This window comes from Maylandia zebra, linkage group LG22 (assembly GCF_041146795.1).
Source record: "Maylandia zebra isolate NMK-2024a linkage group LG22, Mzebra_GT3a, whole genome shotgun sequence".
Classification (NCBI taxonomy): domain Eukaryota; kingdom Metazoa; phylum Chordata; class Actinopteri; order Cichliformes; family Cichlidae; genus Maylandia; species Maylandia zebra.
In genome coordinates, this window is record NC_135187.1 from 30,256,870 (window position 1) to 30,284,221 (window position 27,352).

The 27,352-nt window shown below is 39.7% G+C and overlaps 1 protein-coding gene across 4 annotated transcripts in view; it reads left to right on the forward strand.

Annotated features, from left to right (window-relative positions):
- Positions 1-27,352, forward strand: part of LOC101464078 (CMP-N-acetylneuraminate-beta-galactosamide-alpha-2,3-sialyltransferase 1) — a 96,455-nt gene that overhangs the window by 43,253 nt on the left and 25,850 nt on the right. For 2 of the 4 annotated variants that reach the window (XM_004563707.3, XM_004563706.3), the window contains 2 exons: positions 7,254-7,938; positions 11,135-11,328. In XM_004563707.3, the coding sequence (XP_004563764.1) occupies positions 7,648-7,938; positions 11,135-11,328 (485 nt within the window). In that variant the 5' untranslated portion in view covers positions 7,254-7,647. Of the gene's footprint in view, positions 1-769; positions 892-3,686; positions 3,813-7,253; positions 7,939-11,134; positions 11,329-27,352 lie in introns of all 4 variants that reach the window. The other 2 variants (XM_076879709.1, XM_076879708.1) reach the window with 2 other exon arrangements.

The window sequence follows — 27,352 nt, forward strand, 5'->3', positions numbered from 1 at the left end:
TAATTTGCCAAACAATGAAAAAGGATATGTCTTAAAACTTTCATGCTTTGAAGTTTTCAAAAAAAAAGTATTAGTAAATTCCAGCTGGCAAATTTTCACCAGTTATTTAGCTTCAGTTATCTACCAACTGATCCCATGCTCCATTCACATGTGTGAACTGACCTCAAAAACATTTCTCAGCTTATTCAAATCACCTCAGAAGACTTTGCCCTCACTGTTCAATCCCTCAGTGACCCTGGAATCCTCTTTATCTGCTAGAGCAAGAAACATAACCATAACCCCCCTTTTATTAAAATAGAGCACTGAGCTGAAAGTCAATAACTGTGAAAATGAAATACTCTCCATCAAAGGCAGAGACCAGAACATGAAGACTCATAGATGTGATGCCATCAAATGTAAAATCTGGAGCTGTTTCATTTTTTTATTCACTGAGAGGTATTATTAGTTATGAAGCAGAAATTTCACAGAAAATCCCTCTGGATTTCTTCTTGGTTGCTTTAAACAGCTTTTCTTATTCATCCTGTCTGGTGCACTTTGGGATATTGAATGCTGATGATAAAAGAGGTTTTCTTACACTTAGGTTTGTTATAATGTTGTTTTATTAAATAATTGAGCTGGTAGGCTCCTATATTTGTACAATAAGTGTTTATAAAGCCCTTTTCAGACATGGACTATGTATCATCACTGGCTGTACGTGTTGTTGAGAGTAAAGGCATTTTGCCATTCAGATGGGTTTCACGTTATAAATGCTCTTCTTTTGACCATGTAGAGATCGGCTGCGGCCCTGCATGAAGAAATGCTGCCCCATCATTCATTTGGAACAGAAGGCATTCTGGGTACACAGTGGGAGTCTAGCGTTGGTCAGCAAAAAAGTTTCCCTACTATCCTTTGGTAAGGTGCTGTGGTTCTAAAGTGAAAGCTCTATGTGTGCTAATTCCAAAAATACATGATATAATGTAACAGTGGATGCAGAAAGAAAATTGATGAGTATTGTTATGTTATTAATTTATACAACCATCAAATTGTGAGATATGCTACTTGTCTGAATTTTCTAGCTTTGTTAGCTAGTATGACAGATAAAATACCTCCAAAAGATTAACTCGTGCATTGAGCTGGTTTATTTCAATGGCCTTATAAAATAGCTTATCAGTTGTATAGTAGGGGAATTTCAGTGTAGCATCATTTTAATCATATTTAATGGAGATATTTGATTTAATGTTACAGGTAGTCAAAGAAAATGTGGTTCGGTAGCTTGGCACAGATTTGCATATATATGTGACGCACTACTGCAGTTTAAGAATGCAGCTTGCTAACCAAGTTTGCTAGCATGAGCTGATAAGCTAGAATTCTACTCTCTGGAGAGCTAAACCAACACTGGTCATTTCTGGCTTCAAAATAGCAAGAAGAATGCTGCCAAAATGCCAACACCAAGGCTTTAAAATCCACAAAACAGTACGCCTGTCTTTTATATACAGCCTGTGATGTGGACACATCTTCCCTGCTTCAGTGTTGCCACATTGGGCTTTTCCACATGATACTGGGCTATCTTAGCTTAACTAAGCAGGTAAAGAATGTGTTATAAAATGAGCCACTCTTGTACTCCTATGTGTTTCTAAGCTACTAAAAGTCTGACAGTATTTCAAATCGAAAGGGACAAGTGGCCGACTTGTAAGGAGAGCTAGAGGGAGGACTGTGAGGCAAAGGGTGTACGCCAACGTTCTATAAACAAAGGGTAGTTACTGGAGCCTGGTCCACTAATCATGATGATCAACAGTTGCAGCAGTGGCGGTGACACACTGCCCCACCCACACATAACCTAGAGTAATGACTGGTAAATAAGAAAAACTGATTCTTGAAACAGAAGGTGCAACAAAAAGAAACCAACTAAACCACAGAGGAAGGCGTTGAAATGTGACGCTCACTATTGTCTAAATTAATCACTTCATATTTAAGTTAAAACAACTGATATTTTTAATATTGAAGCATTACTAGAATCAGGTGGGTTTGGGTTTGACTTTTAGTTTGCAGTCAGGCTGGGACTTGGATATCACTATATTTTTTTTAAAGTTGGGGTAACATTGATGAATGATTACTGATATCGTTAATGATCACTGGTTTCACTAGTTAGCAGTTCCTGGTTTCAAAGAACCGCTATGCCTTTTGCTATAAAATCCAGAAATCAGTGGGTGATGATAGATCTAACAGGAACTGTAAGGAGTTAATTTGTATTTGATCAGCATGGCAGCTTACCAGACACATCGCTGTGATGCTATAGCTTTGGGACATGGAGGGGAAAGAATACCTTTGTTTATACAAAAATATTCTACAACAAGTGGTAAGGTTGAAGATTTTTAGGTTATTAAATTTAGGTTACACATGTTAGTCTCCTTGTGACAGCATTTTACAGCATTATGTCACCTCTTGGCTAACTAAAAGCTGACAATGTGATGCAATATTGATCCAGGACCAACATGATGCAGGAACGACACCAACAGAGGGATATCAGATCGTGTGCAATCAAACACACATTATTTTATGTTGTGAAAAATGATGGCTGGATGGATGTTTTGTTGACTAGACAATGTTGCTGTAAATTAGGATTACTTATTTAAATTTGACATAATCAGGCATTTAGTTTTATAAAGTGTCCCATGAATGAAGACTTTTCTTGTTCTGCAACACAAGGGGGGAGATTTTTCCATCCTACATGAAAAGATTACCCATTCACTCAGTCTGGCAGTGTGCCACATTGCAAGTATATTATTATTTTTATGTAAAAATGACATTGAAACAGTGGTTGCAGCACTTCTGAGAGTTAACTCCAACTAAGAGGCTTGGTTTAACTCAGCAAGTTCACAGCTCAGCAGATACCTTTCTCAACTATATAATACAAAGGAGTTTAAAAACTGCAGAATTTTGATTTCTAAAATTGTGGCAGAGGTAAGCTGGAGAGAAAAAACTATTTCCACAGAACACAAACTGAAAACACTTTACTGTAACTACACCCTGCAAAGTTGATGACTTCTCAGAACTGAAGATTAGGGGGGGGGGGGTGCACTTCCCCCCCCCCCCCCCCCCCCCCTTTTACTGTTTGCCACCCCATCTCGTTCTCCCTCCCTCTCTCTCCCTAAACCCCCCTGGAGTCTGTGAAGTGTGAACAGACGCTTTGCTGTCTCAGCTTGGCAATCTTTGATCAACGCAGGGTTGCCAGCCTTCAGTCGGACAAGGTCAGAGGAGCGAGATGACAGTCTGTGTGTTGTCAAAAGCAGGGAGGCGCCACCTGTTTGAGAATAAATTCTGCTCACTCTCCCATCTACCTGCACCCTTAATGCCAAAGAGCTTCAAACTGAGTGGAGTCAACAGCTTGTTTTATAGAAGTAGGCCTCTTCATTGATATGTCCATTAGACGTGTCCCCAGGTATCCTTGTCAAACTTGCTGCCTTTGACAATAACCAACCTTGGGCTCTATGCAAATGTGTGTTGCGCCGTGAGTTACTGACTCTCAAACAGCAGACGGGATCACTTCTAAGCCTGCCTGTGCATTGGTCTGTGTCAGTGCAGCAGATAAATGCCTGTACAGTTTGTTTTCCTGCTCCGATAGCGAGAATGAAATCAACAGGCAAGCTGTGTCGCTGTGTAGTCTTTTTCAGGCAGTCTTAAACCCAATCCTCTTTGCTTCCCTCCAGGGTGGAATTTGAATGACCTGATCAATTTCTAATCAGGAAAGACCTGCAGCCTTTCTCTCGTTGTAATGGAGTTTCCCACAGATCTTCTATATGGCAGGCTTGCTCTGAAATTGTTAAGAGCAAAGGGTAGGTTGCATGTTTTCTAGGGTTCATTTTTCTGATGTCTTTTTTGACCTGCATTGCAATGAATGCATTTTATCACCAGTGTGAATCTGCTGTTACCTAAATATAGAGGTATTTGTGGAATCCTAAACACCACTGCACATCACAATGAAGCCCGGGCCCTGGATAAAGGCAGAGGTGGCCTTTTCATGTTGGAAATGAAACCCCAGGAGGTCTGCCTGCTTTGTGCGTCAAGAAAAGCCACGTTCCAAAAAATACTTAATGATATTCTGGAAATTTTATCAGCAGTGTGTTTCTGAATAACTCTATAGGCTCCGTAGTAGGTTGAACGTGGTTTTTACTATTCCTTCCCAACTATTTTTAGCAGACACCCCTCATGGAGCAGTTTGAGTACGCTTTCACTGACACTACATGTCATGCTGTAAATGTATTTGAATTTTAACACAGGGCTTGTCATATTATATCACAGTTTCTCTAAATAATTACCGTGGTCAAATTCTTCTTTGTGTTTGCTTTTTAGGGGTTTTTTGGTCTTGATTTTGCTGGGATTTGTGGATTATCCAGTGTGTATTCTGGGTATTGGCCCAAAGCAGGGGTAGGCAACTCCAGGCCTTGAGTGCCGGTGTCCTGCAGGTTTTAGATATCATCCTGTGGTTATCTAAAACTGGCCTCTGGAGAACTTCAAGCCATGTTGGGGAGGTAATTTAGCCATTTGAATCAGCTGTGTTGGAGGACAAGGACACATCTAAAACCTGCAGGACACCAGCACTCAAGGCCTGGAGTTCGAGACCCCTGGCCTAGAGGCCTGTGGACAGTGGGAAGCCCTTCTGATCCTTCTGGAAAAAAAAAAAAAGACTTTCAGATTTTTATTCTGTTCAACCACTAGTTTTGAAACCATACATTATACAGCCATGCAAAACAGAACATTTCACGGGATTCTAAGCAGTCCTGTAAAAAACCAAATACACTCTATGATTTAGTAGTTTGTAAAACAACCTTCAGCAGCACTAAGTTAATCATTTTCCGCATGACTTTATTAGTCTTTCAAATTGTTGTGGAATTTTGTCCCACTCTTTTTTGCGTTACTTCAGTTCTTTGAGATGTTTGTTATGTAGGGCTTTCTAATGGTCCTGATCAGGTTTGCTTGGATTAACACCTGGATTCTGTTTTCAGCCATTCTGTTGTAGATTTGCTCCTGTGCTTGGGATCATTGTCTTATTGCACGAGGCAATTTTGGCCAAGCTTTAGCTGCCAGACAGATAACCTCACATTTGACTCTAGAATACTTTGATATTCGGAGGTGTTCTTGGTCAACTCCGTGACAGCAAGTTGCCCACTTCTTGTGGGCATGAAATAAGCAAGTTAATCCAGACGTTAGCTGCTGCAACCATCACAGTGGACTCATGACCTGAAAGTGTGGTCAGAGCTAAAGGAAGAGCCAAACTAGCTGGAGAAGCAAATAACCACTAATGTTGTAACAATGATGTAATGATGTGCTGATCTGCTGTCTCCTTAAAAGTGAGGTTTCACCATAAATCTACCCTCCGAAGGGAATATTCTTATTTTGCCTAGACGAATGAATGTGAATGTGTCTAATTATAAAAGAAAAAGAAGATTTAACACCAAATCCAATTAGCTAGGGCCAACCGAACACTTGTCCCCATGCATCTGTACCTTGATGCCTTTTTGACATCAAAATGGGATTGTTGAGATGAGTAAATATCACCAAAGTGGTATCTGTCAGCTTATCCCAACTAACTAGCTATGCTCTGGTCTCAAAGACGGTATATAAATGATGGCAGTTGCCCCTGATTTTAGGTTGTGCTTTTTGAAGTCTAAGAATTATTTTTAATCCTGCTTTAACCCTTGATGTTGCCACTCGCATGGTAGTATCCGGTAGTGCATGGTAGTACCGACAAGCAGGTCTTGCTGTTGGTAACCCACCTTTGGAAGTAGCAGGGTAGTTGTTTTTTATCTAAATGTTTCCCCGATGCTAACTAGCAGACTCCAGGTTTTCCTGTCTCGTGTTTCTCGTGTTTTACCAGCTGACTGGCCAACCGGCCAGGTTGCTAGGTAGCTAGCTAGTTCATTGTTGATATTCCTAATTAATGTGGCTGATGGCAAGTGCAAAACTGCAATACTAATGTCTGCAAAGAAACATGGATGGAAACAGCAGCGTGACTGTTCGTACTGGAGTTTTACAACCAAAAAGTAGTTATTCTCCAGTTAGTCAATGATTTCTATGTTCAGTCTGTCTTTTTATGTATGCCACAGGGGAGTGGGGGGATGAAAAAGGGGATTACGGTTGCTTCCTGTTTCATTCCAGAAAAGCTGATATGATTTTGCTGAAGACATTTATGGTTTTTGATGATGGTCTTTTTTAAGAGCTAAAAGACTTTGATGCATCCTGTGTAATTTGGCAACAACAGAACAATAAAGAAAACATTTTTCACAGTCTTGCAAATTGTACTGCAGTACAGTCTCCTCTTGGAACTGTTAGTGCTGTGAAATTACAAGAAGCCAGCTTTGAAGAATGTGTGTTGTGATGTGTACTGAGCCACCAGCTTTCTGGCAATGTGTTTGATTTGATTTGATATACCTTTATTAGTCCCGCAAGGGGAAATTTCATAAGGCTGCCGACCTATTGCACGCAATGGCGGCGCCATCTTACCCTCTGACCATACGTACATTACACAAAACATCACATGGGGAAGACAGGTCAGAGAGGTATAACAATGGAAAAATGAACCACATGAGGAAAGAGAAAAAAATAACTCCCCCCAGACTGAGCTCCAATAGGGAGATCAGTTTGAGAACAGAAAAAAACACCTCTGCACATAGCACATGAAAAAAACTCTTAATGCACCAAAGAAACACATGACAAGCAACAGGGATGGGTAAAGGTGAGAGACAGCCGATTGAGACAGTATATCCGGGCCTGCAGCCTGTGCGCTGGTCTCCTTGATCCACCGTCAGCATCAGAAGGGAATAAGATTTATAAGATGTATGTGTGTGCGTGTCCAGAGTTCGGCAGAGACAGTGTCCTTCACCCTGCTAGGCTAAGTAAACAGTCTTCCAGCCAATCCAGGTGGCCTTGCATGGAATGGGAAGAACAGACTAAACACAGTCGTTATCAGGGTGTTTTTGTTCGGCTCCAGCCTTGAGACCGCAGGTGGTTAGGATTAGGGTTAGTATTAGGTTTGCCTGTAAACCTATGTATGGAATTCTCCTATTTGACACACAAATGGATATCCTATGATACAGGTACTGTAAGGCCAGAATGGTGGAAAAAAAACTTGATTTTAAGGGTAACATGTTGTAATCTGTGATTCTAGGCTTTCTTAGCATAAAATGCAATCTAACCCTACGCTTAAGTGGTTTGTCAGTGAGCTGGGGGAATTCAAGAAGTCGATGTTACACAATGTCCTTTTATTTGCCTTCTAGGTGGATTATTAAACAATGGATGACACAACAGTCACTGACCTCAAAGAGTCAACATCAGAGCAGTCAGTAAATCGGATTTACACTCATAAACCTGGGACCACCAGGCTGGAAGAACCACACAGCAGATTTATCTTCCTTTGATTTGAAAGGAATCTGCAAAGAAGTCACATTGATGGATTTAATTAAGGACGTTTTTGACTGAAACCCCGAGTTGTCTGAAAAATAACCGCAAGTCATTTTGACGCCGTGTTTTGACACATCTGAGTCACCTGTACCATGTGGTCAATGGGCTTGCTCTTTTCTCACACCTTTTGGACTCTAGATTTATCGTGATGCTGCTTTTTTCTGTTGCGCTCTCGGAGTTTCCCACAAGCGGAATTTGACTATCGACAACATGCCTCTGCTCAAAGTCAGGAAAATCAGGACTTTTGCTCTCCTTTTTTGTGTGATTACATTTACAACTTTCCTGTTCAGCTATACCTTCCGGGACCCTTCACTCTACTTCTTTAAGTACGCATTTCGCCTGTCGGACAACTTCTTCTCCAAAGGGCTGTGTGCCTGTCGTCAGTGCATAGCAGAGCTGGAGGATGACCCGTGGTTCGCCGAACGCTTTAATCAGTCCATCCACCCTCTGATGACCAGAGAGAACAGTGCCCTCTCGGATGAAACCTTTAAGTGGTGGCAGGTAAGATTCAGGGGATGTGTGTGGGGGGAATTTGCAATGCTGTTTCTACACAAGATTGGTAATAAAAAAGCACATTCAGCATTCGAGAGAAGGTGAGGTGCTGAAAAGGAAAGATCATGAATAAAGAACAGAGTTTACACACTGCTGTAATGCTCCCACGACACATTTGTGTTTGCCACATTGATTGTTTCAAATCCAACAAGTCCTTACCAGGATCAAGTTGTGAAGCAAACTCCCACGCACAATTTGTTCATATTTAACAAGCAAGATGGAGAATATGGAAATTCTCTCCCAGAGAATCTGTAGATAACGAGAGACATTTTCCATACATGACTTGAAAGTGTAAAAGATGCTTTAACTGTTCACTCACTGGAATCTGTCTCCATCACACTTTAGGCCAGGGTTGTCAAACTCCATTGTAGGCCTTAGTGTTGGGCCACTTAAGTGAGCCGATGTTGTACCGAGGATGGTGTCCCCGACAAAATTTGTTTCCCCTGCGTCGGGAGCGTTCGCTGAGCAGGGAGGCGGATCCAGTTTACTCCGCCTCCATTACAGTCAAGTAGACGTGAATGTAGTGATGTTTTAGTTTTGTAAAAAAGTGAAAAATGAGTGTTGTTGCATTGCATTGTTGAGCGTTACAACAGAAAATCATACATTTATTGTTCTCACGTGGTATTCAATGGGATTATTTCAACAAACCAAGGACATTTTGCCTGATAATTATTTGTATCCTCCTGTAACTTTACTGTTTAAAGAGCTAAAACTTCCAAAGTTTCAGGAGTAATAAGTCATTATAAGAAGTGTTTGGGAACTAAAAATCAAGAATGTGAGATCCTGTTTGTTTGTGATTTGGAGAGCCCAACACATGCTCCCGACGCAGGGGAATCAAATTTTGATTCCCCTGCAGGACACCGGGACCAGTGAAGTCAGTGTAAAGAAGGTTAAATATACATGTAGATATCTTATTATAAGGAAAAGAAGTTAAATTTTTAACAGTACATGTCAGTTTTTCTACATGATAAAGAAATGTTGCTGAGGTAAATGAAAGGAAATTTGCCAACATGACTCTTTGGACTTAAATTGCAAAGTTCTGGTAGCTCATTGCTCTCACTGTCCGGTAAATATGAAACAGTTTCTGCTAATTCACAGAAAGTCCCTTGTTTCTTATTTTTTTAGCCATACCCATTTAAAAAAAAATAATTTTTATAGTCAGTAGTTAAAAAAATAGCAGAATTGTTTATCGTTAATGTAAATACTTTGGTGTGGTATTAAAGGTTATAACTTAATTATCAGTAAATGTTGTAAAACATATTAAAAAATATTTCACATTTTCCAAACCCATCCAGTGGGTCAGATTTGAGCTCAAACCGGGCCGTTTCTGGCCACCGGGCCTTATGTTTAACACCCCTGCTGTAGGCAATTAAACAGTCATAAAACTAGTTTAGCAGTAAACTTTTACAAGAGCTTTCAGAAAGCTTTACTTTAGTGACTTTGTTGCTAGAAAGTTAACAAAAACATCGGTAACACTGTATGTCTGTTTCCTTGTAATAACAAACCACAAGGAACGCAACTATCTCGCATGGCTCTGTTCCCAAATCACAAACATTTGAAGTTCACTAACTTGACTAATATTTCACCAAAATTATAACATTTTCATCACTGCAAGTGACAAAAAGTGTGAGGTGCAGGACCTCATTTCTTTCAGAAAAGGTTTGGCTAATGCTTCGTGACAACTTTCCTCTGAATGGGCTGCCCTACTCTAAACAGCAGAACATGTTTTACTATTTTTTGTAAATCCTTTTCTACTGACATCATATGGAGATAAGAATTGAAAAAATCAACCTCATTTGAAATCTTGGCCACACTTAAGATGAGCATCCAACGCTGTAACATATATGCGTGAGAGGAAATGAGACAAAGCATAAAAGTCTCTGTTTAATCTTACTATTACTGTAACAGTGAAAACTCAGTGCATCCCAGTCTTTTCAAGTCACTGAAGTCTCCATCTGGCAACTGTCTAGTGTCAGACTAAACATAATGTATTTGTTTTGACATGAGCACCATGACTTGACATGGCAGTCAGCAGAGGAATTGTTATCTCTGCCTCTTCCAAGATGGATTTTGTCACCTGTGTGATTGCTGGGCATCACTGACTAAATGGCCCCCTGAGAGTAGAAGCCCTTGGATGCAGAGTGACAGGAAATCCACTTTTTTTTTACTGTTATTTACTGAGATTTCCCCCATATCAACCTCCATTTTCTCTCCACCGGAAAAAAAGCTTAATGGATGTCACGCCCCCTACATTTGGCCTGTCGCGTGTGGGGAACATAAAACGCAGCAAACATAAAAAGGAATCCACGGTCGCTGGATACCATGGCGCTTAGTGTTTTATGGATCCCTTGCCCCATCTACATAAGTACTTATGTACCAGCCCAATATATAGTTTACTTTCTCTATATGTCATCATTAAACTGCAGCTCTCTAAATCAGAAAGAGCTATTCACAGAAATGATCCTACCTTTGTGTGGAAGGCATCCAGTATTCCCACATTCACCTCACACCATGTCCAATTAGAGGCAGGAATAGGCAAATTACTGCAAGGTTGCCTCCTGTCACTATTCATTCCAGAAAGTGCTTCTCACAGGAAGCTTGATGAGGCAAGCATCACATATCAACGGTTGCCCGGCCAGATGGTGTGGCCTGCTCTGCTCCAAGGCAAGGGCATGACCATAAGGTGCATCTGAGCACTTTTCTCCAAGGAGCTGTCACAATTTACATGTTACACAGCTAAATGTAATTCCTGCATCAATTGCTGCATATTCTAAACTTGCCTGCTGTCCACCTAAAACCTTATTGCCCAGTTGTTTAAATATGATAGAAAAGGCTGAATGAAAATTTTGAACCACATGTATCCAAAGCCATGCTTTAAAATTAGATTGATGTAGAATGTCCTGTATCCATTCAGCAGACAGCACACGCACATTCCTGCGCTTATTTGCTGACTCTCCGAGTTCAAAGCTGCCAGAAGAAAGCAGGGCCAAAAGAGCCCCCGCAGACGGAGCTAAGCCGCCCCTCAGGTTCTTTCAGAAATGTGCTCGGTGTCTTGAGCTCCACTGCCCTTGTTCAATCACTTCTACTTAAAGTGGCCCTGGAGCTGTGTGTCTGTCTCTGAGGCCTGCATGTGCTCTGTCACCAGTGGTTGCAGTCAGAGAGGCAGCCGGCCAACTTCAACGAAGTGGTGGAGGAGCTGTTCCAAGTCATCCCCGATGAGGTGCTTTACATGGATGCCGGTCCCGAGCGCTGCAGGACTTGCGCCGTCGTGGGGAACTCCGGGAACCTGAAGGGGTCCCATTACGGTGGCCTCATCGACTCTAGTGATTTCATCATAAGGTCAGTAAACACGTCAGTCAGAGGTTTGATTTTGAAGCTCTCACTTCTATTTACTCTGCACTGTGAAAATTGAATTGTGGATCTGTTGCTTCACTCTGCTTGGGCAGAGTGAATTTAAGAGTTGAATTTAATTTTTCAAGCTTCACAAGTCAGTTCATGTTATGAAAGCATCACACGAGGGCAAGGTAGCTGCCAGTGCAGCCTGTCGTTAGACATCAGAATTACAAAAAAACAAGAAGAAAGAAAAGCAAGCGGCAACCTCTGAGCTGAAAACTGCCACACAAATGTCAAAAATTGCAGTTCCCCTAATGGGCACATGAGGATGATTCCAAAAGCAAGACTTCCATGTAAAATTCCCAACCAAACAACATTAAAAAGTATAATTACAGCCTGGTACAATAGCAGCTTTACCCTCTGTGGAGGCCCAGCATCACAGCCCACCATGGTTGAACTGAGCTGGATGTCTCTACCCTGGAATTATCTGACTAATAATATGGCCTACTGCCTACTGGCTCCACTCCTGACTAAAAACACTGGGTATCTGGGACAGGTCGATATGTGCGACTGATACAGTTCTTTCTTGCTCTGCCTTTAAGTGTGCCATGCTTTAGCTTGGAGTAAGAGAGCTAACATACCACGGAGGAAGGTCATTTTGAAGGTTCAGTAGCTTGGAGGTTTTTCAAACCTGCGATACCAAAAGCTTTTCTTCTCATTTTTACGGTAGTTTTTGATTTATTTGCAAACTGTGGTTAAGTATTCCAACGTAACTGAAGAGCTCAGATGATGACGCTTCTAGCTCTCTCTTTCACTCCCTTTCATTATGTTCAAGGCAATATTTGCTTTTATTGCACTCGTGGTTAGAGAACATTTGATTAATATTGACTAGATTAATATTATTTTGCTCCATCTGTCTTTTGTCAGCACCACTCCATATATGATATGTGGTGTGTGAGGAGGTGTGCTTACAGGCAGTGCAGGGAAAGTAAAGATGAGCACAGCTTTAAACAGCCGCAGTAGATGCAGTAGCTTACTAACTACAGACTAGTGTAAATTTGAAAAATGAATAACTTGCTTACATTTTTTTTGGATTTATTTAGGTTCTGTTGCCATTTACTATTTTACTGAGATCACCACTTATATTTTAGAACGATAAAATGTGTTGTCTTATATATGAAATGATACAGATATTTGGTGCTTTAAAAATCTTTCAGCTGTCAAAAACATAAACAGACATTCTAAATATTTTTATGTGAAATTATTTGTATTTTTATTGTTTTTTTTTTTAGTTAAGAATAGAAATATGGGGGTGCAGAATAAAGGTATTTTATTGTCACAAGAAGTTGTGGAGTACTTGTTTACGTTCTCCCTGACTCTGCTAGGATCAGTTCCTTGTTTGTGCGTTTCCAAACATGTGTGATGCCAAGTTGCAGAGTGCCCCCGGTGGACAAAATGTGTAATATCAGCCCAGATTACATGGTTGAAGGGTGTTTCTCCCTTCTCTTTTTTACTTTTTAAAATCCCATTTATCGCTTGTTATAATTGCAGACACCAATAGATCAGCAAGTAGCTAAATATCAAGGTCAATATATCAGACAGGGTTTAAATTTTGCACTCTAACAAGAAGGCTTCTGCTTTGAAGCCCACACTGTAGTTTCATTCATCATTTATAACCAGTCTATTAGTTGTAGAAGAAGAAAGTTTGCTGGCAGCTGGCATCAATAATAATGATTGCTAACTGAAGCTTAGCTACTTTGCCTTTCAAGTGGCTAGTTGTTGTTATGACTACCATAAAGAACATCAGGCATGCCTACATCCCAACACTGAGGCAACATGTATATTTCAATAATAAACTCTACTTCTTAGATATTTCATAAGTTCAAAATAATATTAAAATATTAACTATACTTATTTCCCTATATCGTATGAATATATTCTTTCCAGCTAATTACTGCTACGACAAACTCAAATAGAGCAGAAAGTCGTGCAGTAAAATGATTAGAAAACACTGTAGCCAAAATATGCTTCCCATTTAATTTAGAGATAATACTGAAAGAAGTCTGCTCAGGGCTGAGTGCACCATTGACTCTATGAGGTCTTGTTCTCAGTGTGTATTCTTGGAATGTGAGAATCTGGCATTCTTTAAACTCATCTCTATATTTAGAGATAGATCTATAGATATAGAGGTAGAATATTAAGGCAGTGAAAGATTTCTAATATTTAGGTCATCATTCCTGGTTATGCCCCTAAAATAATTTTTACTTTGCTGGTACAACAAATCAAAGTCGGCCCAGGAACCTGGTTAAATGTGCCAGATGTTTTATCATTTTTAATTTTGTCTTTGTTCTTTCATTTCATAATTTATTAACCTGGAGGCATCCTTGTCTTACTGTTATTGCCTCGTCAGATGTCTTTTCTTTCCCTGGATTTAAAAATGAACTGAGGGGTTTGCTGCTTTTAACAAAAGCAGCTCTTGCTTGTTCAGTCCAACCAGTATTTACCGCCACAGAAGATACAAAAGTACTGCAGTTAACTATCAAAATTTTCAGCTTAACAAAACTTTTACTATGCAAATTTCTATCGGTGTTCTGCTACTGGAAACCGAATTCCCCAGAGGAACCTACCCGATGGATTAATAATGATCTGTCTCTTAGGACTGCGTGATATATCGAGTTTTTAAAAAATATCGATATATTTTCATACAAGATATAAGATATGACATTATCGTTTATATCGATATAGTCTATGTTACGTTATAATTATACTTGTGGAGCCACAAGTTTGCCTCTCTTTCGTCCACTTTTGTCTCTATGCAACGTTACTGGGCCTCGCCTCTCCTTCACTGAACACAACTCCTCCTCCCCCATCACTTCACCTGCAGGCAACGACAAGATGGACACGACAAATCTCCGTTAACGAGTTACCGCGGATCGCCCGTGCGTGGGGCTGCACGCCATCAACCGCGAGCTAACCGCGCTAACGACATGCATGGCCTAAAATCCTTTCATTTTCTCAAAAAACGACAGTGCGCTTATGGCCATAAATGGCACCTGTTAAAAGACACGGTTACGAAGCAGATTTCAAACTCCAGGCTGTCAGCCACACAGTAGAACATGGGAATAGAGCAGCTGTGAAATCTGTCTTTGTTATTATGCTCAGCGTCTTTTAGTTTACATTTTGACTGCACAATTGTGAGCTTTTTGTTATGCACAAAAACAACATTGTTTTCTTTTATTTATGGAGCATTATTATTTAATAATATTATTTTTGAGTAATTTCTTCATGTACATCTACGCTGTATGTTAATAAAAGTGCCTGTGTGACATCTGGGACACAGCTTTGACTAAGAACTCTCTTTGTGTTCTTACCTTATGGCTTAAAAAAATATATCGAGATATATATCGTATATCGCCATCCAGATAAAAAATATCGAGATATGAATTTATCGCCCAGCCCTACTATCTCTCTATCTATCTTATTATTGCCATAGACTGTATATAAAAGATGGACATAGTCGCCATGACAAAAGTGGCTGCATTTAGATGAACATTTAGTTACTAAATGCAACAAAAAATTTTATGGGTCCATTACACAGACACTGATACTTGCTAACCTGCTAAATGCTATTGTCTATTAATTGGACCAAACACCCAACATACATATAACATACATATAAAGGAGTAAAGCATAGAAACAAGTTTGTTTTTGTGTTTTTGTTTTATTCTTTGTCAGGTTGTAAACACAGATTTTAATACTGTTAAGTTGGAAATTCATTTTAACATCTATGACGTTTGGAGACACAGAGGCTCAAGTGGTCGTTAGAGGAACTGCAGTATTTGGCACACATAAAGTATGTGTCTTTGTGATCTTGTTTTAAAAGAGTAGATGCACTTAGTTTTTATTTTACTGATTTCTCTCATGACTCATATCTCTCTCTCTGTATTTGATTTGCCGACTGCACTCATCAGTCCTGTCTCACTCACACATTTATGCTCTGCCGTGAAGCTTTCCAGAAAGAAAGGTGGGGCTAGAGATTTGACTGTCCCACATCCTCATTCTGGGTTAGATAACCATTTGAGTAAATTGCCTCAACAATGCAGGAGATAAAAACCATGCAGTTTGAATATTATAATGTTTCTCCCGTGCCTTGCGGTGATGAGAAACAGAAGAAGAGTCTGTTGCTCTCTGTGTTCTCACATATCAATTACAGCACAGCAGAGAAGGAATTTGAATAGATAAAAAACAACAGAGTTTGCTCTCTGAGGTATAAATGACAAGAATGTACATGAAAGGGTTAAAAAACATGCTCGCTCAGACTTTGTTGATGCTGTTTCTCCAGAGTAGAGAAGTCACTGATTGCATTCTTAAACAACTTAGGAGAAAAATCAAATTGATAGTTATTATATCTGAAGACTGAAGTGTAGTACAGCTTGTTTTTTTAAAGCAGATTAACACCAAAATTTAAAAGATGACTTGAAGAAGATGAGGATGACCACTTAAAGACAAAACCTTGCTTCAAATGTGTTTTCAACTTTTCAATTGGCACAAAACATAAAAGAATTAAACAAATACTATAACATTGATGCCAAACTGAAGCCTTTGCTATGTCCTGATTCTGTTTTATCACTTTGCAGTTTGGATTTGAATGAGACTTGTTGAGCTCTGACTCAGAATAAGCTAAAGGCTGCAGGGGTGGGAAATGTATATTCCTCGAGAGTGGATTTGTATTATCTAGAGGGAGTTCTCAGAATAGTATTTAACAACTCTGAAGGCTGTTACAGTCTGCATCGGAATTATCCTCTGCAACTACAAGAGATAAAACTTCATCGGTATTCAAAGTTTTTTTTTCTGAACAATAATGTCTGCACTACAGATTGTGAAATAGTTTTATTAAATACCATACCTACTAAATGTTTTATATCAGATCAGAATTGATTAGTGAACAGTAAGCAGAGGGTTTAAAAAAACAACAACAACAATAAAACAATGCATTTCACCCAGATCCTCTAAAGCCTCCTTTATGGATTATTATGAATATTGAACAGCACTGGCCTGTCTGCTAGAGTCTCTTGTTTGTTCAGCAGATTGAAGTGGAAAATAGATTTGAGTCATAAAAGCAGCCTTTGCATCTTCCTTTCACAGACAGTTTTTGTTCTTCTAAGCCGGTATAATTGATAAGCCGATGCACATGATCACTAAAACCTCCGTTTTTTTGTTTGGGGTGGGGTTGTCTTATCTTTCTGAAATGCACCAGTCCACAAAAGTCCACTTCCTGTTGGCGTGGGAATTCAGATAAGAAGTACATTTTAGACAAAGACTTGGAATCACATTTCATCTGTTTTATAGTTCACAAATAGGGAAGAGAAGGGAGAATAATTTGGAATAAAGAGCAAATAAGCATGGCCTGGTATGTCTGTGCTTGTTTAAAATTACAGCCAGTGCCATAGAAAGTGCAAAATAACGTGCATGAACTCTAGATAAATATTTCAAGTTACTTTAATGGATATAAGGATATAAAAATAACAATGGATAGAAATAGTTTATGTTCTTCTAAAACATAGTAATTGATAAGCCACACTTAACGCATACATCCATCTGTCTATTCTCTTCTGCTTATCCTGATCAGGGTTAAGGGGATGGGCAGGCTGGAGCCTATCCTAGCTACAAGGGGTTACGGTTAGGCCCACTATGTTGTCCATCTGATATGATGGTCCATTTGAGTTTTGCCAGACAAATATAGTTTTTATGAATAGCATGAGGAGGGACTATAGGCTATACCCAAAAGATGAGCATTACTGTTGTGGTTTCAGCCAATAGTTTCTAGAGTCCACCTTTAAAACCTCAGTGTTAGCCATATTAGCTTTTTAGACCCAGGTGTCACCACATCTAGAAAAGAGGGTGGGTTGCTAACTGAGCAAGTTCTACCTAACTTCGTTGACAAGGTGCAAACTTTGCCTAAAAGAAGACCATATTATTCAGATAAAAAGTAACTTTCAGCTGCACCCTTGCCACCAGGGGTCACCACAGCATGTAGTTCCACATGTTTGTATACCAGACACAATCCCAAGGGAGACTTGTGTCAAGCTAGAATTAAACCCAGCTTTTGCTTGCCAAGTAAATGCTAACCACTAAACTACTGGAGCCACATATTTTTGTTAGCTAGGCCTGAACTAGTTGATTAATCTGATATTATTTATACAGTTGATACAGTTGTCAGCAAAGGGAACAGTAGTTACAGAGTTACTAATGTTTATTAAGTAATGTAGTAACATTAATTACCAAAACTCTTTTTAGGACGAGGCTGCAAACATATTAATTTCATGGCTGAATTTCAACATGGAATTATATGGGGCCTGTCTCAAGTGGCCATTAGAGGAACTGCAGATTTTGGCAATTGGCTTCTTTTTTGAGACTCATAGGGCAGGGCTTTTGTGGTGTCTTTTATATATAAAAACATACCACATTTTCTTGTCTTAAAAACATTGTATATATATACAATGCTTTTAAGATAAGACCTTTTTGGAAAGTCTATTACTACTTCAAATTGAAGTGACATTTTAAAACTAAATATAGTAACTTGAGCCTGAAAAAATTGGATGCTTTTAGAGGAGCAGGGACAAACATTAGCCCAATTCTGTGGACAAGCACTCAGTTATGATCGATAGCAAACAGATAGATAATCTATTCAGCATGATGGTCATATCAACAGATTAACCATTAAGCAAATATCCAAAAGCAAATTTCTTGCATTATTCTTACAAGGCTTTTAATTCAACCCAGCATGGCTTTGCCAACCTGCTATGACATTTTGCCTCTGTATAAAACCATATTATTGCACTTATCTTCTCTGGCAGCCCCCTCCATGGCAGCAGCATGATACTGTCAACCAATTCAATTATAGAATGACAGGACAGCAGCAAGACAAGAGTTATTACTTTGCTATTAGCAGAAGAGCTTCCTCTAGACGTATGCTTTGAAAATGTTTGCTGTCTTTCTATTTACTGTAGGCTGAGCGTCACATTTTCAGTCATGCTTGGTTGGAAGCTGTGGTGCTGAGCCAAAAGGTCACAACAACAGTGAATAGGAAAGGGACCACTAAGGGGTACATACATTTTTTCTTTTCTTTTTCTTGTTTTTTTACAAACCTGAAATAAACTGTTGCGCTGATTGGACTGACGTCTACATGCAAATTTCTAAAGCAGTGGCTGACACTCGCTGGGAGCACTGTCCAGTAAGAACGAGCAGGCTGAAAACAAAGGATTCCAAATATCCACAGTTCAGTTCACTCAGATCCTCTAAAGCCTCCTTCACAGACTATTATGAATATTGAATGGCACTGGCGTATCTGCTAAAGCCTCTTGTTTGCTCAGCAGATTTCATTAAAAATAGATTTGACTCATAAAAAGAGCTGTGCATTTTCCTTTGACAGACAATAGTGAGCTCATTGGCTTTTGAATGATGAAATCTTATAAGAGATATGCTGTTGAAGCACCAGTAAGTCACTGTAATTATTAAAATTTCATTCAAGATGTTTTTTTTGTTTTCAGCTTGTCTTAGGGAATGTTACAGTGTTACACTATGCTCAATTCCAGTTTGTATCTGCAGATAAGGACATTTTAGACACAAAGTCAATGTTTTTGTCTAGTAAATGTAAAAATACAGCTAACTTTATGGAGGTGAAGACACAAATAGTGGAATCACATTTCATCTGTCCTGCACTGTAGTAGAGATAAGGGAGAGTAATAAGGGGCAAACACCAGACAAAACTTAATGGAAAGCGTAATGGAAAGGGCAGCATAAAGGTGAGGAACTATAATTACAAATTAATACTTTCATGAATAGCTGAATAGAAATACAAGAGACACAATTAAAAATGGCAACTAAGTGGAGAGGAAAATAACAAAAACAAAAAGTCACCAAGCATCAGATGTCCATGGAAGTTATTTTCTGGATTAAAGATCATCAGCTTTGACCTTTAAAAAGACATCCCTTTATTGCTAAATTTGGTTGAAAGGTAAAGTGTAAAAATTGTCTCTATGACCTCATTTTGAATTCATATGACCCGTTGTGCAGTTTTCAGGAGAAAAACTGGATAGATTAGTTAATAGGTAAAAGTTTAGCATACATCATATTCAATTAGAAACCAAGTTCCAAAAACTAGCCACATGGCACTGGCTACAATAGCAGGTCTTTCCACATATGGGAACACACAATTTTTGTTCAACTGCTCATTAACATGATATCTAGTCAGCCAATCACGTGGCTGCTGCTCAGTGGATTTAGGCCATTTGGGTCAAAACAACCTGCTGATGTTCAAACTGAGCATCGACAGGATGCAAGGTAAAAGGGGATTCAAGTGACTTAAATTACCTTTCTTCCCCTTATTCCAATGAATTTGGCATACTTGCTGGTGCCAGAGTATTACCTGAGTATTTCAGAAATTGCTGACTGGGATTTTAATGCACATCCATTTCTAAAGTCCCAAAAAACAGAAGACATCCAGTGACAGGCAGTTCTCTGGGGGAAAAATGCTTTGTTGCCTATCAGCTCGACAGAAATTAGCACTTCTTACAACTAAAGTACAATAGCATCTCTGAATGCACAACACACTGATCCTTGAAGCACATTGAAATTAGCTGGCAAATAATATGTCCAATAATATGTGGTGAAGCCTGTTCAAGAAGTTTGTGATGCTCGTTTTTCAATAATTAGTCACTGCTTGCTAGCATTAGTTAGCACTCCGCTCACTGGTGACATATGGCTCTCAAAATCAACCAGCACTTTTTAAAGAACTTTTGTGCTGTTTCTTGTCTGGTAAAGTCATCTTTTCAATATTTCTAGAGGTGGTATTGGGATAAGTCATGATGTTAGTCAATCTATACCAGAATAACCACTATAACACATACAAAACCTGGGAATTTATTTTTATAAAAAGTCTAATCACTCGAGGCACGTCTGAACAGAGACTATCAGCAATTGCATTCTCTTAGTAGTCTGTATGCTCTGCGGGTACACTAGCATATTTCATTTGAAATAGAAGTAGTCTGTCTGGGATGTATGATTGTCTCATCATTTTTATTTACTCTGCTGAATTGAGGATCAGTCAAGCTTATAGTCGACATGATAATGTAAGCCCTTGCAAATAACTTCATTAAGATGGATCTTGGAGCCAGCAGATGTAATAGGCAGGCATTTGTGACTCAAAGTCTCTGGATGAAATTGGCTTTAAAACTGGGATTTTAACACAAGTAATGCACATGCTTTCTCGCTTTGCTTCTCTTCGGTCTTCTCTCAATCTTTTTCTTTGTTTATATACTTGTTTATAAGAAAGAAGTTGGGTGTGTGTGTGTGTGGGAGGGGGGGGGGGGGGGGGTTGCCTTTCTCAGTGAGAGACTCATTAAGATATTGATATGTTCCTGGGGGCTGATGAATGGCCAGAAAGCTCCATGTGATGCCTCTTAACCCTGTCTAAGGATAAATAAGCTGCACTTTGGTGTTGGTAATCAGTAGTTTAAAGTTCAAACAAAGATCTAGTATTAAAAGCTAGTCCTTCCATTATTCCTCCTCCTCCTGGTTATTATTACTGCACAATGAGAGTGGTGCCTTCAAAGATTATTTTTTCCTAAAATTTCCATTAAAGACTTTATTTTCATGGGCACCCAATCCACTTTGCAATCAGTGCTGTCCTTGGCTCAGCGGACCTTTGTGTTATTGTGAGGCAAAGAACAATTGAGGTCTCTGGCTTGATTGCTACTCAGGCTACGTCACACTACAAATGAGTGCCACCAGGGCACTGTAGGAAATTTAGATTTGCTGTATGAAATTCACTTGATCGGGTCATGATCATCTTTTTTTCTTTCGTTTTTTTTGCATATACCCTGATGTACAGTGATCAGCAATGAATATTTGATACTAAGTGTTTCAATGATGATACGAAAATGTTAAGCCATCCCTCATTTCTTTGTGTTTGGAAGGTAAACTGGAAATAGGTATAGCTGTTAAGGGGAACATGTGCAAACATAAATGGACATACAGTGTACAATTTAAAACCAGAGTTTTTACTATTTTAATAAACGTGAAAGTCAATATTTGTCTGTCTGAACAGTCTGAACTCTTAGGCAAGCTTTCTTGTCATTTCTTTAAGTTATCCAGACTTCCTGAAGGACATTCAAAGCTCTTCTTTGGATATTTGCTGGCTGTTGGTCTGGGCTCTTGACTGATCGTGTTGCATCCAGCTATGCGTGTACTATATTAACAGGGTCTTTAGGATTATTTCTCGTCTTTCCTCATGTTGTGCACTTTCCATTGTTATACCTCTCTGACCTGTCAACCCCACGTGATGTTTGTGTAATGTATGTATGGTTGGAAGGGTAAGATGGCGCTGGCACGGCTGGCAGCCTTAACCCAATTTCCCTCGGGATGAATAAAGTATTATCAAATCAAATCAAGTTTCTCGGACAAGAAGTGAAACGTCTTCAAGGAAACTTATAGAAGTCCAAGTGCTTTTCTTTCCAAGGCTCCTTAGACTGTAAAAAACAAACAAAAAGCTTTGGCTTCAGAAAACCTGGTTCAGAAAGACCACTTTCAAAATGACAGGAAAATATGTCTCCTTGGAAGCAAAATAAGAAAAAATAAGAGGTGCCTGAAGACATTTGCAGCAAGAACAGATCATTTCATTTGTTTTAAATATCTTAAAACACACGGAAAAAAGGGATATACTTTCAACTCCCACGCTACAGTAGTAGGATGCATCCTGGCAGCAATATTCCCTTCAGTAAGTGTTGTTGTGTTCATTTTCTGATATAGCAACACAAAAAGTGATAATGTCTCCCTTGTGTCATTACTGAATAAGAGGGCATTGTTGTGCAAATGCTGTGTTAGCACTGTTTCATTCACTTCCGTAAAAAGCTAACCACAGCACGCAGAAGGCTCACCTTTGGAGCTTTTCTGGATTCGAATGATAAGTGCTGGGATTGGCATTGGCCTTTTCTGACAACATTTTTCCCAAAACATTTGAAACTTGAGGAGAAAATTCAAGCTGTTGAAAGGTGATGCAGCCTCCGTATTGTTCATATTCTTCATATACATTTTTATCTTCTGCTTTGTGTGTCAACTGATGTTTGCTTGTCTTTTTCTTTTTTGATAGACACACCCTCAAGTTGGCAGTTTCTAATTTGCTTGAGGTTGGTGGTAGTCAAAGCAGACTCATCCATGACAGTTCTGGGAATCCCAGAGAAAACTTTCAGATAATCCAAATATCACACAACAACTTGAAAAAACATTAATGAACATTTAAGAAAACAGCAGAGTGAAGTAAGCAGATATTGAGATGATGAGATAGCCTTTATTTGTCAGTTGCAGGTCTTTTGCCCACAACTGAGATGAGAGACCTTGCCGACCGTACATACAATACAAACATCACATTGGGGAGACAGGTCAGGCCAGGTAGCGAGGAAAAAAAAACATTGAAATGTGCAACACAAAAGGATAATACAGGAATGCACAAATATCAACACACCATAACACAATAAACACAGACAAGCAACATGGGAAAGAGTTCCAGTGTGTACATCTGATCTGGGACCGCTGCAATCTTTCGACTGCGCCTCCAGCTGACCCGATGTCCACATCATGGGGGAGGTAAGCGTTGGAGGTGGCGTTGGATCCGGGGTAGGGAGGGTGATGCGTCAGTGAGTGCTTACCAGTATCAGTATATGTATGTGTGTGCGTGTCCATAGTTCAGCTGAGACAGTGTCCTTCGCCCTGCCAGGCTAAGTAAACAGTCTTCCAGCCAACCCAGGTGGCCTCGCATGGAATGGGAAGGAACAGACTCAACACAGTCGTTATCAGGGAGTTTTTGTTCGGCTCCAGCCTTGAGCTCCGGCCTTGAGCCCACAGCTGGCGCCGAAGGGGTAGCCGCATTATGATGGTAATTGAGAATTTCAAGCTGTTTTTAACACTCCGACACTGGTCTCTCAATCTCCCATTAATAGCTGCGAGCTTCTCCGTGATGTTATTAGCCGTCGATATTATTACTCAATACCATTTTATATGTTCAGCTGGCATTTATCCTCAGATATCTGTTAAGCGAGGTCAACAAAAAGATTTATCTCTGTATATGAATGAAGTAAACTGTGATTCAGTCTTGGTTAAGTAGGTTTTGTCTTTTTATACTGGAAACTCCCCAGTGCCTTCCTCAGTCTCCTGTGTATCACCTCCTGTTTTCCAAGATGCAGCAGCCCTGCTCATTTATCTTTACCACCACACAATAAAAAATACAATTCAAGAATTCAGTAATAATTGCACCAAGTCACTCCTCACCCAAGCCCTTGATACAGCTGCCACATCTGCCGGTTTAGCTCACTGGGATGAGCGGGCCTGGGTTTGAACCCGACCATTTTGCCGCATGTCTCCCTCTGCTTTCCTGTCACTCTTCACTGCGTCTGTCCAATAAAGAAGGAGGGGTTCATCCTGGTGTTTATGAGTGCTGTTAAATGCAGGTGAAAGCACCAGCAGCTGATCTAAAACCTACAACTTAGTAGCACACCCATCAGGAATGATGCTGGGAATGCTGAGCCCCACGTGTGAAGCCCCCAGGACTACTTTGTAGCCACATAAGTTTGATGTCTCAGCACACTTCCTGATGAAATACTGCTGGTTGTAAATTAACTTATTCAGGCAAACTTTTTGGTGACCTGGAAACAAAAGTACACATAACATTCTTCTTTGTGGAAAAACCATAAATCAGAGGACCTTCTGGTATCTAATTTGCATGTCTATTGCAGCTGTCTCAGGGACTCATCTCCAGGAAGCGTCAGTATGGAGGCCAGGGGTTGCAGGAATGCTTATTTTTCAGTTGCTCTCCAGTGTTGATGAATCCGGTTCAGTGAGGGCACAGCTGTGCGGTAATGTGCTGGGGTGAGGTTGACATGCAAAACAGCTGTTTTGCATGTCTGTAACTGATGTTAATTAGACTCTGAGTTATTGTTTTTTCTAACTATGCTGGGCTGCAGAATCTGTACTTCAGTCTGTGGTACACTTTGGGATTGGTGTTTGACTTGTTCAAAGAAATTTTGAACCTTTTAAAAAGAAAAAAATTGGTAAACAGTTTCAGAAAGTTTTATATGATATTCAGAGTACAGCAGAAAACAAGTACAACAAAAACATGAATCAAAGACTAATATACTGCGCATAAAAATTAAAGGAACACTGTGATAGGGACCCAACACACACACAGGATTTCATGTAAGTGCAGGTCCGTTTTATTTTGTTTTAGCAACTGTTTTCGGTACCAGTCACTCCGTAACAGCTGCTCCATTCCACACACCCTCCTCCGTCTCCGCCGTCACTATATATACACAGAGAAGAAGAAGATCATTACAGTGAATGCTCACACCTGCCCTCTCTGCCACACCTCAGCGCCGCTCTGAGAGCTCACAGTACCACCCCTCCACTGCAGCAGGCCCGAGACCACATCCCTGCCACAAACACTTTTTATCAGAGCAGATATGAGATGTGGTATGGAGCTTGGCAATTTGGAAGGGGTTCAGGATATTGCTGCTATTCCTTCAAATCCATCAGAGCCAGTGGATGTGGTTTGGGTATCTACCTTCTAACTGAGGTGTTTGACCTTCTGAGGAGGTCCCAGTAGGTCAAACCAACCAAGGATTATATCCCTCGTTTGGCTTGGGAACACCTTGGTGTACCCTCAGATGAGCTGGAGAGAGGCGGTCTGGGCTTGTCTGCTTAGATTGCTACCCAGCAATGGATGGATAAAGATTGGAAAGAACCATGAAAGAGTAGTCAGTTCTGCTTAGATTCCCAACTGAATGAAGGGACCTGAAAATATCTCCATGGCAGCCATAATAACAGCTCACCTTAGCTTGTTCTGAAGTTCTTTTCTTGTGTGAAGTGTTTTGTACCATGGGCTTATAAATGAGCCTTTTTTAATTCGGTGAAATGCAGTCATACTCAGTCTTTCAGCACAAGTGTTGAAAGCCTTACTAAAATGCTTATACAGCCATAAAACAACATGGGCAGAGGGACAAGTATCTGAGTTATGCTTTAACAAAGCAGCTACATGTAAGAAACAATTGCTGTGACATTATTAACCCTCTATTGCACGACTTTTTAATTTTTGGGGAAAAAAATATTTCTCCCTATTTTGGGGAAGCTTTAGGGTCCCTAATAATATGTCAATCATAAAATTTGACACCCAGACAAGAATAAGTGAAGCTGAGCACAGCGATACTCTTATGAATTCCCCACATCTTTCTTTGTTGTCTTAAGGTCAAGGAAAAGACAAGAAGGCTTTTTTGAGTCTTCAGTTGTACCCAGCTCTGCTTTCATTAGCCAGGCTTGCTGAAAGTCTTTAAATTTATTTGCTGAGCTCTGAACTCCTAAAGGATGAAGTTTAATGTAGATCGATCAGATTCTGTTTAGTTGTTTTTCTGCCAAATACGAAAGAAAATTAAAGAAGAAATATGGAGTGATGGAGGGGTCGAAATGCTTTGCAGCTTAAATAGACTGCCAAATTGGTTGTTTCGATATATGATTTAATGCTAACACTAATACAGTATATACAATCTTTAATTATTTAGCAGCCGATTATATTTTAACTGAATGAAGAAAAAAGAGGAATCCCCTAAAATCTGTATATATAATGGCAAGAAATTTAATTTGGGATGTGAAACGTGCTTTTATAAAGCAAAGCCAGTTTTGTCCACTTTGTGCTACGCATAAAGATTTACAACAGAAACACAAGGAGATACTGTATCTTCTGAGGGGATGCAGTTCAGCTTGTCACACAGAGTATGATAATGAGGAGATGTATGGGTTTGTGTGTGTGTGCTTGTGAAGGTGAATGCCTGTGTGTGTAAAGGAGAGAAAGAATGAAGTCATAGTGGGTCTGGTGGATGTGTGCAATAACCTATCCTGCGGATTCCTCAACATTTCCCCCAAATTGTGTTGTAATTCAGTCAAAAGATTATTCTTGCTTATAGTTAGTTTCCATTCCATCACTTTTCCATCCAAAGGTTAATAACTGCTCATCGAGTGTGATGTACAAGATGAGGGAGGCTTCGTTAGTGCTCACTTAACAAGTCTGAGTGCTCATTATGTGTTTGCACATTCTACAAGTTGAGGGCTGCTTTAACAAGAAGTGTGAGGTGAGGTGAGGGAGTGTGCACGGGTGTGTTTGCTGTGTCAGGGAAAGGACATTAATGGTTGTTGGCTGTCCTGGTGAATGCCTATTAGATGAAGAATTGATTGAAACATCCTGCTACTTAACTATAAAAAGCTCACAGTGTAGTAGCCAAGCTTTCTTTGGGTGTCCACAGAGCAGACTGCTGCTATACATCAGACCGTGCTCGGAAGGCAGGTAGATAATATCAGCTGTCGTTCCAGGACAACTGCAAGCTATTTACTATACCGAGCAGGCGGTGCCAGACTGTTGTAGAGACATCATAAGGGAGAGATATGGCTCAGAGAATCCTGAAATGTAATCTATGGGTGGATTTTACAATCGTACAGATGGTGTTAGAAATATAACTTCCAGGAGCGAAGAAAATGCTTCCAAGCATATCAAATATGACAGGTTATTCTATGCATGCAGTGTTTATGTTCCAACTAGCGTAAAAATAAATGTTATCTTAGAAAATGCTTACAAATGACAACGGTGGTTGCTCATATAAAAAAGTGTAAAACAAAGAGGTCAGATACAGACAGATGTTTATAAGTAATGTGTGTCAACTTAAAGATTCGCATTATTTTTTATTCATTGCTCTGAATGATGTCAGTAAAAAGCAGATATTTCTTAATCTGTTGTTTTTAAGGCAAACAGCTTTGGCTCCTCCCACCTACTGTTCAACTCTTTTGTTTACCAGGGCAGCAAATCAGAAGCTGGTTTAAAGGCAATGGAAGGGGTGATGAAAAAACTTCTTTCAGACATAAGGTCAAGATTTATTTTTTATTTTTTTTAATTCTGAGTCATTCACAGCTATTCCAAGAATAGAAAATATGGGGCTGA